This window comes from Uranotaenia lowii, chromosome 2 (genome assembly GCF_029784155.1).
Source record: "Uranotaenia lowii strain MFRU-FL chromosome 2, ASM2978415v1, whole genome shotgun sequence".
Lineage (NCBI taxonomy): Eukaryota > Metazoa > Arthropoda > Insecta > Diptera > Culicidae > Uranotaenia > Uranotaenia lowii.
In genome coordinates this window covers 348,795,273-348,809,821 of record NC_073692.1, presented here as the reverse complement: position 1 = coordinate 348,809,821, position 14,549 = coordinate 348,795,273, and the positions used below count along the sequence as shown (strand labels likewise).

At 33.9% G+C, this 14,549-nt stretch overlaps 1 protein-coding gene across 4 annotated transcripts in view; it reads left to right on the top strand.

Moving 5' to 3' along the window:
- The window catches only part of LOC129746534 (ras-related protein Rap-2a), a 432,219-nt gene extending 422,910 nt beyond the window's left edge, over nt 1–9,309 (top strand). For all 4 annotated transcript variants that reach the window (XM_055740217.1, XM_055740215.1, XM_055740214.1 and 1 more), the window contains one exon: nt 6,769–9,309. In XM_055740217.1, the coding sequence (XP_055596192.1) occupies nt 6,769–6,926 (158 nt within the window). In that variant the 3' untranslated portion in view covers nt 6,927–9,309. The remainder of the gene's footprint in view (nt 1–6,768) is intronic.
- Nucleotides 9,310–14,549: the final 5,240 nt, after the last annotated feature.

The following is a 14,549-nucleotide window of genomic DNA, read 5'->3' as shown; positions in this document are numbered from 1 at the left end:
TTAGGACCGCTTATTTTCGTGATTTTCATATACAACCTGACAACTTTCCTTCAATCGCCAAAACTACTGCTCGCAGATGATTTGAAAATCTACAGGATCGTTGGCTCGAGAGTGAACTGTGCTGCGCTTCAAGAAGACATAAATAGACTGCTCGCATGATGTGGAAAACACCGAAAAGTGCAAGCGTATCAGCCTTTTTAGAACCAGAACCTTCTTGGTCTCGCTTTTGGTGGCACTCCGATCGAAAGAGTTGTCCCCATTAAGGATCTAGGAGTAAACTTTGATCAGAAGCTCTCGTTTAATCAGCATATCGCGACAACAACAGCTAAAGCCTTAGCGATTACGATACGATCACGATACGATTACGATACGATTACGATACGATTACGATACGATTACGATACGATTACGATACGATTACGATACGATTACGATACGATTACGATACGATTACGATACGATTACGATACGATTACGATACGATTACGATACGATTACGATACGATTACGATACGATTACGATACGATTACGATACGATTACGATACGATTACGATACGATTACGATACGATTACGATACGATTACGATACGATTACGATACGATTACGATACGATAACGATACGATTACGATACGATTACGATACGATTACGATACGATTACGATACGATTACGATACGATTACGATATGCCGTTCAATGGCTGAACTTGATTTCCGCGTTTATCAATAGCACGCTTTTAACAATTTTATAGACTTTTCGATCAGTCCGTTGAACAATAGACTGAGTTAACAAGCTTCGTTTTGATTCAAAATTTATCCATGATTGTTTTAACAATTTAAAATCAACGTTTACAGGAGAAAATTTTTAATTTGAATTGGAAAATTTAACAATTTGTTTTGAAAAAATTAACATGTTTTATTATAAACCCGCAAAGCAGCACAGAGGTGGTGTTTTTTGATGTTTTTACTCAGTCATACGTTTGAATATCTTGAAATAAGACTAATAAAATATTATAAAAGTTTGAAAAAGTAATCTTTAGCTAATCTAGCAGTGATTTTCAACCTTTCTGATAATACAAAAAATCGATATCAGTATCGAATCCACTCGATACTTCAAATATTATCTTCCGATTGAAAAAAAAAAATTGAATAATACAAATATCATTAAATTATTCTAATGGAAATCCTCTTATTATCTTACCAATTGATTGTACGGATTTCTATCCAGATTTGTATAAACAATGTTTTGTAGTTTTCTATGTAATGGGCTTCAAAAAGATTCCGCAATTCAGCCGCTTTGCCAGGTGACTTAGAAACTTTTTTGATTATTTTTGAAGTATGCGTTTATTCTGCGTAGGCACCTTTTTATGGAGCTCCTATGTTTTTTCCGCCTATTTTCCATCTTTTTGGAGCAAGACGTGAGATTTCAATGAGCCTCTAAAAATATAAGATTTGCTTCTATAAAGCAGGATTATTCCAAACATCTCAGCTCTGAAAAATGAACGTTCATTTTGCAAACGAAAATTTTCAAATTAATTTAAATAAATTCTCGATTTTAAACCCGTTACTAAAAACCACAAGAGTTTTCTTTGTTACATTAAAAAAAGTGTATAACTTTCAAAAATTTAAAAACAACACTGCGATTTTCATTCATGTTCCATGAGATTAACATCAATGAAAATGTATAATTAGGTAGGTATATAATTTTTTTGCAATACGCACGAACAAACAATTTTCAACTATAATTTGAAAAATTATTTTTTTTGAGCAACTGATTAAAATAAAAAGATGACAAATTTTTCAAATTCAACATTCAAAATATCACGACTGCGGAAGTTTGCGTAATTTTTTTCTTCTGTACATGATTCATGAAGTTATGAATTTTCACATGATGTAAAATTTGTTGCTGAGACTTGCTGGGAACATAAACTAAAACAACTACTTTTGTGCAACCCCTTATCCTCAAATATGACATTCTAACATTCTTTTAAATTCCCCTTTTAAAAATTTGTTGTTAAGTCGCTTCTAAAACCAGTAATCACATTTAGAGGCGCCCATACTTCCACAGAACCACGCCTAATGCTTTGGAATGAGAGCTTTAAAATTACTATATAATCTCCCAAAGCAAGCAAAATGAGGCAGGAAAAATCAACTGTTGGTATCAAAGGAGATATTATCATTTTTTTATTCGAAATGACAAGAACGAAGTCTTTGATATCAAAGCTATATCTGAATGGGATAATAATATCTCGTTGAGATAGGTTTGTGTGTTAATTTTTATATTCTTTCCTGATCCGGTTGATTTGTTGAACGACACTCGTGACGCCCGAACGGTTCATCGCGGCGATTGATACGGACTGACGAACCGCTTGGCAAATGTAAACAATAACAGAGAGAGGCAAGTGAGAGAGAATGTCAATTAGCTATTGTTCTAGAATCGACGAAGAGTTAATTCGTACACTGAAAGTAAAAAATACCCAAACTTGAGAATTCACACCCTCAAACCTGAGTTCAATATTGACAACTCAAGTTTGTGAAGAAATCATAGCTTGTCAATATGCCAAACTTGCCCTTCTAGCGGAGAACTGTTTTTTGGGGGATTTTTATGTTGGCAAATCTGATTCTACTACCTCTATCGTGGCAGATCTGCGTTTTGGGGCAAGTTCAAAGCGAAGAACTGATTTTTGGGGGATAATTTTTATTCCTGCTTCCTTCGTAGAAAGTTTCGGATATACGTTGATGTAGCAAACAATCCCAAAAACTTCTCAGTGGTCGAGCGGCCAGCATCCTTAGATAGTAATCACAGTGCCATTGCAGGTATGGGTTTGATTCCCGCATTCCCGCAATGTTTTTTTTTTAAATTTTGGTTTCCATTTTATTGCAGTATCAGATTTTGGGGGATGAGTTCTATTAAAAGAGTTCAACTTTGGGCTAAGCCGTCAATAGTCAAACCTGTAGGGAGGGAATTTCATTCGGGTTGAAGGGGAAAGTTCTCAAGTTTGGGTATTTTCGGGGTTCAGTGTAGTGTTCACTGGAATTGTTGCCAATTAAAAAAATCGAAAATCATTAGTGAAGTGCTGCCAATATCACGGATAGATAATCCAAGCATATATCAATCACTATTGTAACCTGATCTCTAAACTTGATTTGACGAGAATAAATGTGATATTATTATCAGTTTCCGATACAAATAGTAATCTATTTTATTTGGTATCGTAACAAAATTGATACAATCATGAATCCTATTTTAACCTCAGGTTACTGTTCGTTGGTCTGTTTGGTAAGACCCGCCAATGAATCTGCGCCTCCGTAACGCAGCATGCAGACTGTCTACAATACCCTGTTATTATGACCGCGGATCACCGAGATGTTCACTGTAAACCTTATACCCAAGGTTTCTTGCTTTCAATAAGAGAAGTATGATAAGTTTTTAATGTTGATTGATTTTCCTCAACTAAAATGTAAAATAAATACAATTTGTCAAGAATTTTCTATGCAAATAATGGAAAAAGCATCACAGAAAACGATCACATAATTTTTGGGTTAAATCACAAAAATTCAGATTTTTTTTTCTCAAAAACACAGAATTTTTTTTCGGCAACCTTGCTTATACCCTCTTGCCTATTTGATCCTTAAATGTGACAGGATCTTGACTTACAGATATAAGCCAAACTCGGGCACTGTTTTAACCCCTCAAGGGGCTTGTAGTTCAACCATTTTTATTAATGAACCTATCGCCAGGCAGGAGCACAACCTGGTTTATGAACTTCACCGATTTCAATCTCCTGAATAGACCTATTTAGTATTAAATGCTTATCATAAATTATGTCGTGCAAATATAAGAGATAAATTTTATTTAAAGGCTCGAAATATTGCATAAAAAAGTGGTGTCCAGCATCGACCAACGCTTTCGAAGACCTTCACTTTGCAAAGAGATCAGGGGTCAGGGCAAAAACTCTTTCCTTTCAACTGCATGCTGAACTCGACCATCCTAATTTATTGAACCAGAGCCATTGGAAGGGACATCAGGGCTCGCTGGACAACAGCGATTCAACGATAGGAACGAGATTTTTCCCAGACCCCTAACATTAGGTCCTTCGAACCGGATTTTCAAAAATGCTTTGTATCGACCGTGATGGCTTTGAAATCGTGCAGTGCTCTAAAGATTCTTGGTCCCAAACTCGATGGCGTCCAAATCACGGTCTATATAAAGCATGTTTGGAAATCAGGTTCGAAGGACCAAATGTTTGGGATCAGGGCAGAAAACTAGCTTCTTAGCGTTGAGTCGCATGTGTTGTCCAGCGAGTCCTGATGTTCCTCTCAAGACACAATCTCACAATCTCACAATCAGTTTTTGAGTTTTCAACTCTCGTGCATCCCTTGAGGAGGAAGGTCGCGTTCAAAAGATCCATTGTCCCAGACTCGATGGCGTCTGAATCACGGTCGATACCAAGCATTTTTGGAAATCCGGTTCGAAAGACCAAATGTTTGGGGTCAGGGCAAAAAACTCGTTCTCACCGTCGACACAATCTCGCAATCAGACCTTTTTGAGTTTTCAACTATCAATACAACCCTTGAAGATGAAGGCACGTTGCGTTGGCTTCGGTTACCGCACTAGCTACATGGAGAATAAGGGTTAAAAACCGTGTGTAAATCTTTGGACAAAACAACTTCGTGCATGCAACTGCATGCTCAACTCGACCACCCAAGGTCGTTGAACCAGTGCCATTGGAAGAGACATCAGGTCTAGCTGGACAGCACCTGCGACTCAACGGTAGGAACGAGTTTGGTCCTTCCAACCTGATTTCCAAAGATGCCTTGTATAGACCGTGATTTGGACGCCATCGAGTCTGACACAAAGGATCTTTTGAACTCTGGATGATTTCGGAGCCATCACAGTCGATACAAAGCATCTTTGGAAATCCGGTTCGAAGGACCAAATGTTTGGGGTTAGGGCAAAAAACTCGTTCCTACCGTTGAGTACACGTGTTGTCCAGCGAGCTCTGATGTTCCTTCCAATGCCAACGATTCAATGACCTCGAGTGGTCGAGTTTGGCATGCACAGATGGACCGTGTGATATCGGGTCCAATCGTGTCATTCAGTTCCTGGTTGGGATGATCGTCTCTCGGCTTAGATTTAAAAGGCACGCCTTAGTATTAGTGGAAAAGTGTGGTAGTGGCTTCAATCGCCCTCACGGGGATCATGTGTACCAGAACACTGGCGATCCGTAGCAGCAAAAAAGTGTTTCTGTCAATTGCGACCCTTTCAATCTTGTTATATAGTTGACCGACCTCGAATAAACAGTTTAATCTGTAGAGTCTTAGCAGTGTACAGAGTTATCAGCGGATATCGGACTGTCTCCTCAGAGATGTCCTGTTGATCTCCGTTTTGTAAGAGGAGGCTGCTTTTTGCAGCATCCTTAAGGACACATCCAACGTGCTAAATGCAATAGCGAAATGTCGATGGCTAACAATGCCAGCGATGAGTAAGCTTGTTAGTACCGGTCCGGCATAGAATCCTATGCCGATAATTCCACCTCCAATGAAGGTCATTATTGGAGTAGAGTCTGATTTGTGGGTGTAGAACTTCTAGCCTTGAGTTAGGGTCGTGAAGAAATTTTTACGATCAAATCTTTGGACGGTTCACCCTCAACTATAACCCATTGAGATGGATCACAGTTGGTTTTTCGACTGACCTGGAAGCATTTGAGTAGAGTGTCGAAAAAATTAAGGTTAGAGAGCCCCAAATGACCCGACTTTCGGAATAGTTATGCGCAGCAGGCTAAGATTGATTCTAGGCCTAGTTCAGTAGTACAGTTTCATGCCAAATTTGGGCCAGATCGGATCACGGGAAGACGACCGAAAGGGACCAAAGTTACTGATGTAAAACTGAATTTTTATGTTCCTCTCGAACAAAATTCCTCAAAAACCTTATACAAACTACAGTCTCGTTGAGCGACTTCTTCCCGTGATCCGATCTGGCCCTTATTTCGCATGAGATCTTGCACTAGGCCTAGGATCAATTTAGCCAGGAGCGCATAACATTTCACAAGTTTGAAATGTACCATACAAATTTGGTGCAGTCTAGTGTAGGTGTGTCAGTAAGAATTGGAGAGTGTTCAATGATCAAGAAATTCTATCGGGAAATTGCTACGTCGTAACCAAGTTTACGATATAGAAATTATTTTCTTTCTTTGAGAAATATCTGAGACTAAGATAAAAACACATAATCGCTCCTGACCAACTTAACAAAATACTTCCTACGAAAGTATACGGCCCATATACTACCCTTATAAGCATATGAGTCCCATAATAGGCAAAAAATACAATCTTAGAAAATCGCTTCCTAGATTTTTGTCTTCCGTGCTCGAATTTTTGACTTTTTTATATAATTTTCCCGCATGTTTGGATAACGTGCCGCTATTAGGCATACTCCTAAGTTCCATGAAACGACGTAAATTTTTTTCAGTTACAGTACGTAAAAAAAGCTTTTGATTTGTAAATTGGCAAATATTTGCAAACCAGAAATGTTGTTTTAATATTTCATTTAACTTGTTCAGCGTTTTTCTAGTTGCAGAGAAAAGGATTCATTCAAAGCTATGAAAAAACAATGGAACAGAGTTGATGAAAAAATGCTTCCTTCCGGGAAGAAAAATTGTGGCTCCAGAGAGTAACGACACATTATGCTAAAATTTTAAGACATATTAATTACATAAACGATCTTGATGTTCCCTTTTTCATTCATTCTCTCCCATTCTCCATTCCAGGAAACACCCTCGCCGAGCTGTGGGACTGCCCATTTATCGAGGCGTCCGCCAAGGATCGGATCAACGTGAACGAGGTGTTCGCGACCGTCGTCCGGGAGATGAACATGACCTCCGAGAAGCGCCAAAAGAAGAGCTACTGCTGTTGTACATTGTTATAGAAGGAAGGAAGAGGTTGTGAGTGAGCAGAAGGCAGGCAGATTCAGTGTAACGAAACTTTAGGAAAGGGAAAAAGTTTAAAACAGCTAAAATGTTTCAAAGAACAAAAAAAATTGATGAAAAACCTGCAGCAGTTTTGAATGTTTGTGCGTCAATCAGTCAGCAATGGCGAGTGTTGTAAGCGAGAGAGTGAGAGAGAGCTTAATATTAAAAAGAGATAGAGCGTGATCATAAGTGTGCACGAGTATCGTGTTTAAAGTAAATGTGTATACTTTTCATTAAGGATTATTTGTTCAACTTTTTTTAACATTACTGAAACAGACACACACAACATTAGAAACGAGAAAATAGAAAATACAAAATTAAGCAAAAATAAAGCGTTATCCTTTCCCGAGAATTAAAGCAAACAAAAAAACAAGCTACAGTTGTTGTATGTTCGTCGTAAGCCTAACTTAAGGGCACTCAATTCCAAACGTTTTAAACTGCGAAACATCCGTTGTGAGTTGTGTAATCCAATGCTATAAATATAATTAATTAATTAATTAATTAGTCGAGAGGAAGAATGAAACAGGTAGACGAAATAAGCAAACATTTCAAGTCAGCCGACGATAAGCTCAACCAAATTTGGCCAGAATGGACGATGTTTTTCTTCCCTTCCCCCCCGAAACTTGTAGGAGAAATACAGAAAAAAATGAAAAAGAGACTCAAAAAGCTTTGAAGCGAACGCGGAACAGATTATTCCAACCGACTTTCGGTGCCGAAAGTTGCGCGGACTCGAGCGAAAGGAAAAATTGGAACTTATATACATATTATAAATGTAATGATAATAATTAAAAAAAAAGAAATGGTACATTTAACTCTACACCGAAAATTTGCGATGGACACTTTGTCGAGTGTAGAATTCAAATTAGCGAGCACTGACCGAACGAACGTGAACTGCGAGGACAAATTTTTAAAAGTTGAGTAATCCGGAACGATTGAGGGTGTATACAATAATGTAGTAAGAGAGGAAGGAGAGAAACAAAAAAAAAACACAAGGCGAGTGCAAAAGGATAATTAACTAAGGGAAAAATGTAAAAGAGATGAGTAGGAAGTCCACAAGCGTCAGTCTGTGTAAACGAAAAAATAAGTTAAGCGTAGGAGCAAATAAAAAACGGAAATACACTGTTTAGGGTATATTTTTAGCAAAGATATGTAGAAGGAAAACTTGTTTTCCAATTAGTCAGAATCAATTTCTTTCAGGTAAAGATTGAGAGATAGACTTGGTCGCTTATTGTAATGCTAAACTTCTGTAATATCCGTAAACTTCTTGTTTTCATCCTTTCCTAGCATAATTTGCCGAAAAAAAGAAAAAAAAACCAAGTGGAATCGATCGATTACTGTACCATTTAGTTGTTATGTAAGTTTAGATAATCTATAACTTTTGAAAGCTCTGTTTTCCAGCAAGAATAATCTACAAATCAAAATTCGGCTCATCCGAAGTACAGTCAGTGAACGTTATTCAATCTTCATTTAACCCGTTCTAACGGATAGCGTTTTTCTTTGTTAATTTTTGTAAAATATTATCTTCAGTTCCGAAATATACAAAACAAAAACTCCTACTATTTTCCAAAGCAAACTCGAGCAAACTGATGAGATTTGAGAATGAAAACCATACATATTGGTAGCAAACCACATATTCACGCAGAATGCGAACGAAAACAAATGAAAAACAAAAAGATATTTGCGCAGCAACTACACAATTTGAAAAAGAAAACTAAAAAATATCGACAATGGTCCTACAATGAAGAGAACAGGAAGGAGAAAAAAAAACTGTGTAAAGTAGCAAAAGTGGATATACAAAACAAAAAATAATAAATTTACTAGGTGTACACTAAAAAAACAAAGGGAAAATTGCATAGGAAGCAAAACAAGAAAAAAACCAACCTATTTTTATCGATTAACTTCTTTTGTATACAACCAACAAAACTCAAAAATCAACAGTCAGCAAAAAAAAACAATTGAACAACAAAAAACAGTAACTTGTACTACGTAACACACCCACATTGAAACAAACAGGTTAAAATTTAAAAAAAAAAACTAGAAACCGAAACCACAGAACCGAAGCAAAACAAGTGAAACCAAAATTCAAATCAAACTGGAAAACTAGAAGAGAGTGATTCAAATCTTAAAACCAAGCGGGAGCGTAGATTTCGAGAAAAAAAACTCTTGCTCCAACAACATTTCCAAAACTAGTGAAAGCCGAGAGAGCGAAACAGAAACAGAATTGAGTTGGAAAACGCGCGGATAGGAGGGTGAAAGGAATGAGGAACCCACAATGTGTAATAAATAAAAAAAATAAATTTAAAAAAAACAAACGGTGGAAAACTGAAAATAAAAATTAAACCCGGTTGTCGCAAGTTTTTCCGGTGGAACAGAAAAGAAAGTCATGGTGGCGGATTTCGGAATAACTTGTGCCTGTAGATAAGATTTGAGGATTGATTCGGTAAAAAATCGTGTAGAAAATCGAAAAATTTGCTTATAAACTTCCAACAAAATTTTTTTGATGTAGAATTGTGTGGAGATGATTGAGATTTCTGAACGAAATGTGTCCCGAAACTATCAATTCATAATGAAATAATTTGCGTAATGCCGTTTCATGCAAAATTTTCTCAAACACGAACGACAGACATCCATGTTGAAGGACTTTTTTCGTTATTATCGGGTAATGTTGGCAGTGCGTATTTCTGACGCGAGTGCCCTCTTATCAATATTTTCGGAACAGTATTCCACCATGTTGTCACCACTGCTCTAGATCAAAAACTCAAAATAATCGAAGAACATTGGATTCCGATGGACTTCACGGAGATGTTCGACTATTCACCTTCAAACCAATTGGCAAATGAAAGCCTCCAAATCCGTTCATCGTCATCCCATCTTCTTAACTTGGTGAGTAAGCCGTTACTTTGAATTTTTCCTACCGCCTAAAGATTTTTTTAAATACAAAATATGATGGTATTAAGTTGGTAATTTCATTGCCTTATGTCAAGAATTTTGTTGCATTTTATTCAACATTTATTTTGTTTTTATTTTGTTTATTGTAATCGACATAATTTTTTTCAGAAAGACAACAATACTTGATTTAAGAATGAACAGATTTATAAAAACTTCATCACTTTTAACAAAACTACCATATTATAAAAAAATTAAATAAGACATTTACTGCCGCTATTCGCAAGACTGTCCAATATGCATTTTCATCATTTTTCTCTTTATCTCAAAAATCGTTCTAATACGGTTAGTTCTACAATGTAGACTATAAACATTCGTATCTTTGGTATCAACATGTATGAAAAAATGTGATTTAAAGCGCGGCGATAAACAAAATTCTAGTATAAAAAAATACCAAGTCATGTCTGTCCCATATAAAATATACCCGCAAAGCTGTCCCATATGTATATTTTTACAGAATGCTTTAAAACTGTTCCTCTTATTTACGTTTATTTTACAAATATTCATACAATATGTGCGACAAAATAAGCATTCATTGAAATTACGAAAGTTAGACAAGATAAATAATAACAGTAAAGTCAAATATAACTGTTTCCACCATTTTTACAAGCTTAATTGGTAAATTCCACCAAAACTGTTTTTTTAATTTCGTATAAAACATATTGAATTGTTTTTTGATTTGATTTTTTTTAATTTAAATCGTCTTTTTGTGATTTCAATTAGATTTTTTTTTATTAAAATAGGATTCATTAAATAATTTGCTTTTTGAGGAAAATATCATCAAGTCATCATCTACCGTCCAGTTTCAACTTCAAATAATGTGTAATAAGAACGATTACAGATTTTTAATAACTTTTTTCCCAGTACATCTTAAAATTGTTCTACTTTCAGTAAACGTTCAGTGGAATGCGAATAATGTTTAATTTTCGAAATAACTAGCTTAACTCGCGGATGACAATGTTGATAAAAAGGTGATTTTCGTATTTTGTCTACCAGGAAGTTAAAAAAAATGACTTATCATCTCATTAAGGAATCTCTCGTTATGACTTAAAAAATTAAAAAAAATCACTTTTTGTTGAAAAGAAGAAAATTCAAATAGACATGTATTTTTCCTTTGCTTTTTCAGTGCAAGATATTCACAATGAAATTCTAATGATAATATTTTTGCAACTATACGTTCGAAAAACGGGAAATAAACGTTCGAAAAACAGATATTTGAGATAAGTTTTTGATTATAGCGTTGCTATGAACTTAAACCCGATTTTAAAACTCTTATATTTTCTATCAAAAGAATATTTTTCAGAATATGGATTCGAAAACATCTTGTTTTTAGCAATTTTAAAATTCATTTCTCATTGTGATTTGTGGTCCATGAATTTTTTTTCTAAATCAAAATTACATTCTGAAAAAAAAATATAAAAATATCTTTAATTAAAACTTTTTTTCAATTGAAATTTTGATCATTTATTTAGAATAGTAGCAAGGTTGCAACAAAGAGAATAAAATGAAAACTAATTTTTTATTCCTTAAAGGGCACAATTTTTCTCATATTTGAAACCATTTTTAGATAAAATTAAAAAATCATGAAATGGAAGATCAATTTATAAAAGCATGAGGCAAAAAAAAACACATAGGTACTAAAAATATAAGAGCTGATTTTGACTGGTTTGGCAGTGTTGGAAAATTTGCGTATTTTTTTTTAAATATAACTGTAAAATGTTACATAGCCATTAAAAATAAAGGTTTTCATTAAATGATAAATTTTCTCGATGACTGTGAGTAATTTTGACTTCTGAGAAAAAGTTACATAACTTTCTTTTTGATTTTCTAACAGTTTTACGGAAATAAAGGAATTTGATCAAATTCCCAAAAAAAATTGAACTAAATTAATTTTAGATATTTTTGAAAACAAAACGTTTTGCAGTCTTCTATATAGTTGTTAAATAGATGAAAATCTTCAATATCATTTTCATTTGAGTTTTGTAAAAATTGTCGAATTAATTTTTTTTTCTAAATTAAATTTTTCAAAATGCCCGGTTTTTTCCCGACTTGCCCGGATATCTAGTTCAAAATTTAAAAACGGTCCAACTCGGCTCGTTTGCCCGGATTTTTTTTTTTTTGAAAAATGTTCGTGTTTTCTCGGAACGAACAAAGAACTCCAATCGAGTAACTATAATTTATTATTTTTGTGACCAAAAATGAAAATTTTTAACAAGTTTTAACAAAATCGCATGATCGGTTTTATGGAAGCCTTAAATACAATTTAAAATCAGCTGATGGGTTTTTGACTAAAATATCTCGCGTGAGCTTTCATTACGTCGTATGAAACATCTTAAGAATACATAGAAAACTGCTGCAAAAGTTATCAATACAACTTTAAAATTTGTATTTCACAAATAGAATATGTTGTCCAGGCTCCTAATATTCTAAATGGAAAGAAGTTGCGACTAGTTTATGTCATTTTTTGTATATTTTTTCGTAATAAAACTGTTTGTTTACATCTTGTTTCATACGACGTAATGAAAGCTCACGCGAGATTTTATTCTTATCACTAATTGGCTCTTTTCTCCTAATGACCAATTAACATACCCAAGTAACCATAAATCACATAACTACTTAATTTTGTACGTTTAAAGTTCACATTTGGCTGAATAAAAGGTACTCTAGAGAAATGAAAAACGTTTTCCTTAAGTTCTTGATTTGGACTTCAGAACGAACTTAAAAAGTCTAAACAAGTAGCATAGAACATTTATCACTTGATCTTAACAGTATCTTTTATATTCGCTTAGAAAGAACAAAACAATAATAATGCCGAAAATGTTATATGTACAGAATCCTGTTATTTGCTATTTTCTTCATTTTATTTTTTGAAATTTTTACCATGTTAGGTAAGTATAACATAGAAACAGCGAAACCATTTTTTTTTTCTATTTTTTTTCATCCCGTGAACGTGTATTATTTTCTGTTAAAAAAGGTTTAAATAGAAAAATTAAAAACTTTAAAATGAAGGATTGAAATTTGTTTGTTTCTTGTGACAATTTTGAAAATTAAAAAAAAAAATAAAATTCTCGGTGTATTATTTTATTGCAAGTTCCGATTTTTACAGAATGCATACCAAAACTCCATTATTTTTTTTAATTGAAGATAGTAAAACTGATAAGACAAATTCAACTAAAAATATTTTTAAAGGATAACATTTAAATTTGTGGCTCAAACACACCCTAGAATTCTGAAAGATTGTTTATTGCATACTTTAAAGCGTAATTTTCTAGTTTTTAGATAAATACAGTATTTTGTTTCAAATCTTTTTAACACATAATTACTAGATAAACATAAGTTATTGGACAGGCATGAGTAATTTCATGATAACCAATGATCACGATCCATTCAGAAGAAAATATCTTTTTGGACTCTAGGGATGACTTATGCCCATAACATACATTTTGAAATCTTTTTCTTAAACAAATTGAGAGTTTACTATTGTTTTGAAAAAATGTCGTTATGAAGTTCATATTATACTCCAACGATTGACATATTGGAATTTTGAAGTGTTAAAAAAAAGATCTTAAATCTCATTTTGTTAAAATTTTCAAACAAAGTTCAATCTTGAACAATTTATATTTGAAAGACAATCCTGTTCCAAGATATAGCGAAGGAATCAAGTATCCCCAGGAATCAAGTATCCTCATTCTCCCCTAAAGTTCCAATCACAAACTCAATAACACAAATGTTGAATCTTTCACATCAAATAATCGTATTATGGATGACCGTCAAAAAATACAAGTTGGTACTGCAAAACTGAAATCGATTAATTTTTTGCAATATTACGGTGTAAGAGTTTAAATTCAAAAACTTTTTTTCAAATTTTGAAATTCAAGGTAGATTATCAAAACGCAAGAGATTCCAGCAACAAGAAAGAATAATATGGCAAGTGTGGCATTAAATCATTGAGACCAAAAAAACATGAAAAATAATGCAAACTATTTTTTTTGTGATTTTTTATCACATTAAGAACCGCGTAAAACATACAACTAGAAATTACATAAATTCGATGAGCCGCATTTCAACAGAAAATGAATTAAATGTGCATATATCAAATTCTGGCGTTGAAATTAAATACGACACTTCATATTTAATTTCATAAAATATTATTTAAAAATAAATTTCACATTTCAGAGCAGGTATGCTCAGGATAACAAAAAGCGTTAAGTTAAAATCGATAAACCTCAGATTTGATCCTCAATATGTTGAAATTCTATGATTTAATACTAGAATTGATCACCTTATTAGTCTCTTAATTAATTGTTCATTACTATCGGTTGGCATTGAATGTAATTGAACAGAACGGCAAATTTTTTTCATCAAAATTCCTTGATCCTCATTAAAAAACAAAATTAAAAAATCATTGAAATTTTTTTTATGAACTTTTCAAATAACCAGCTGGGGTCTGTAAGCATATCTGGATTCATATCAACCAAAAGTTTTTCAATTCGACTTCAACAGAATGAGTTATCTTTGATGCCAAAAACCCCTTTTTTACTAACTTTTTGGCTTTCAAGTCGTTTTCTAATGACCATAAAAATCGAAACTCTAATTCTTTTAAGCATCTGATAGTTGACATTTGGACAATTTCA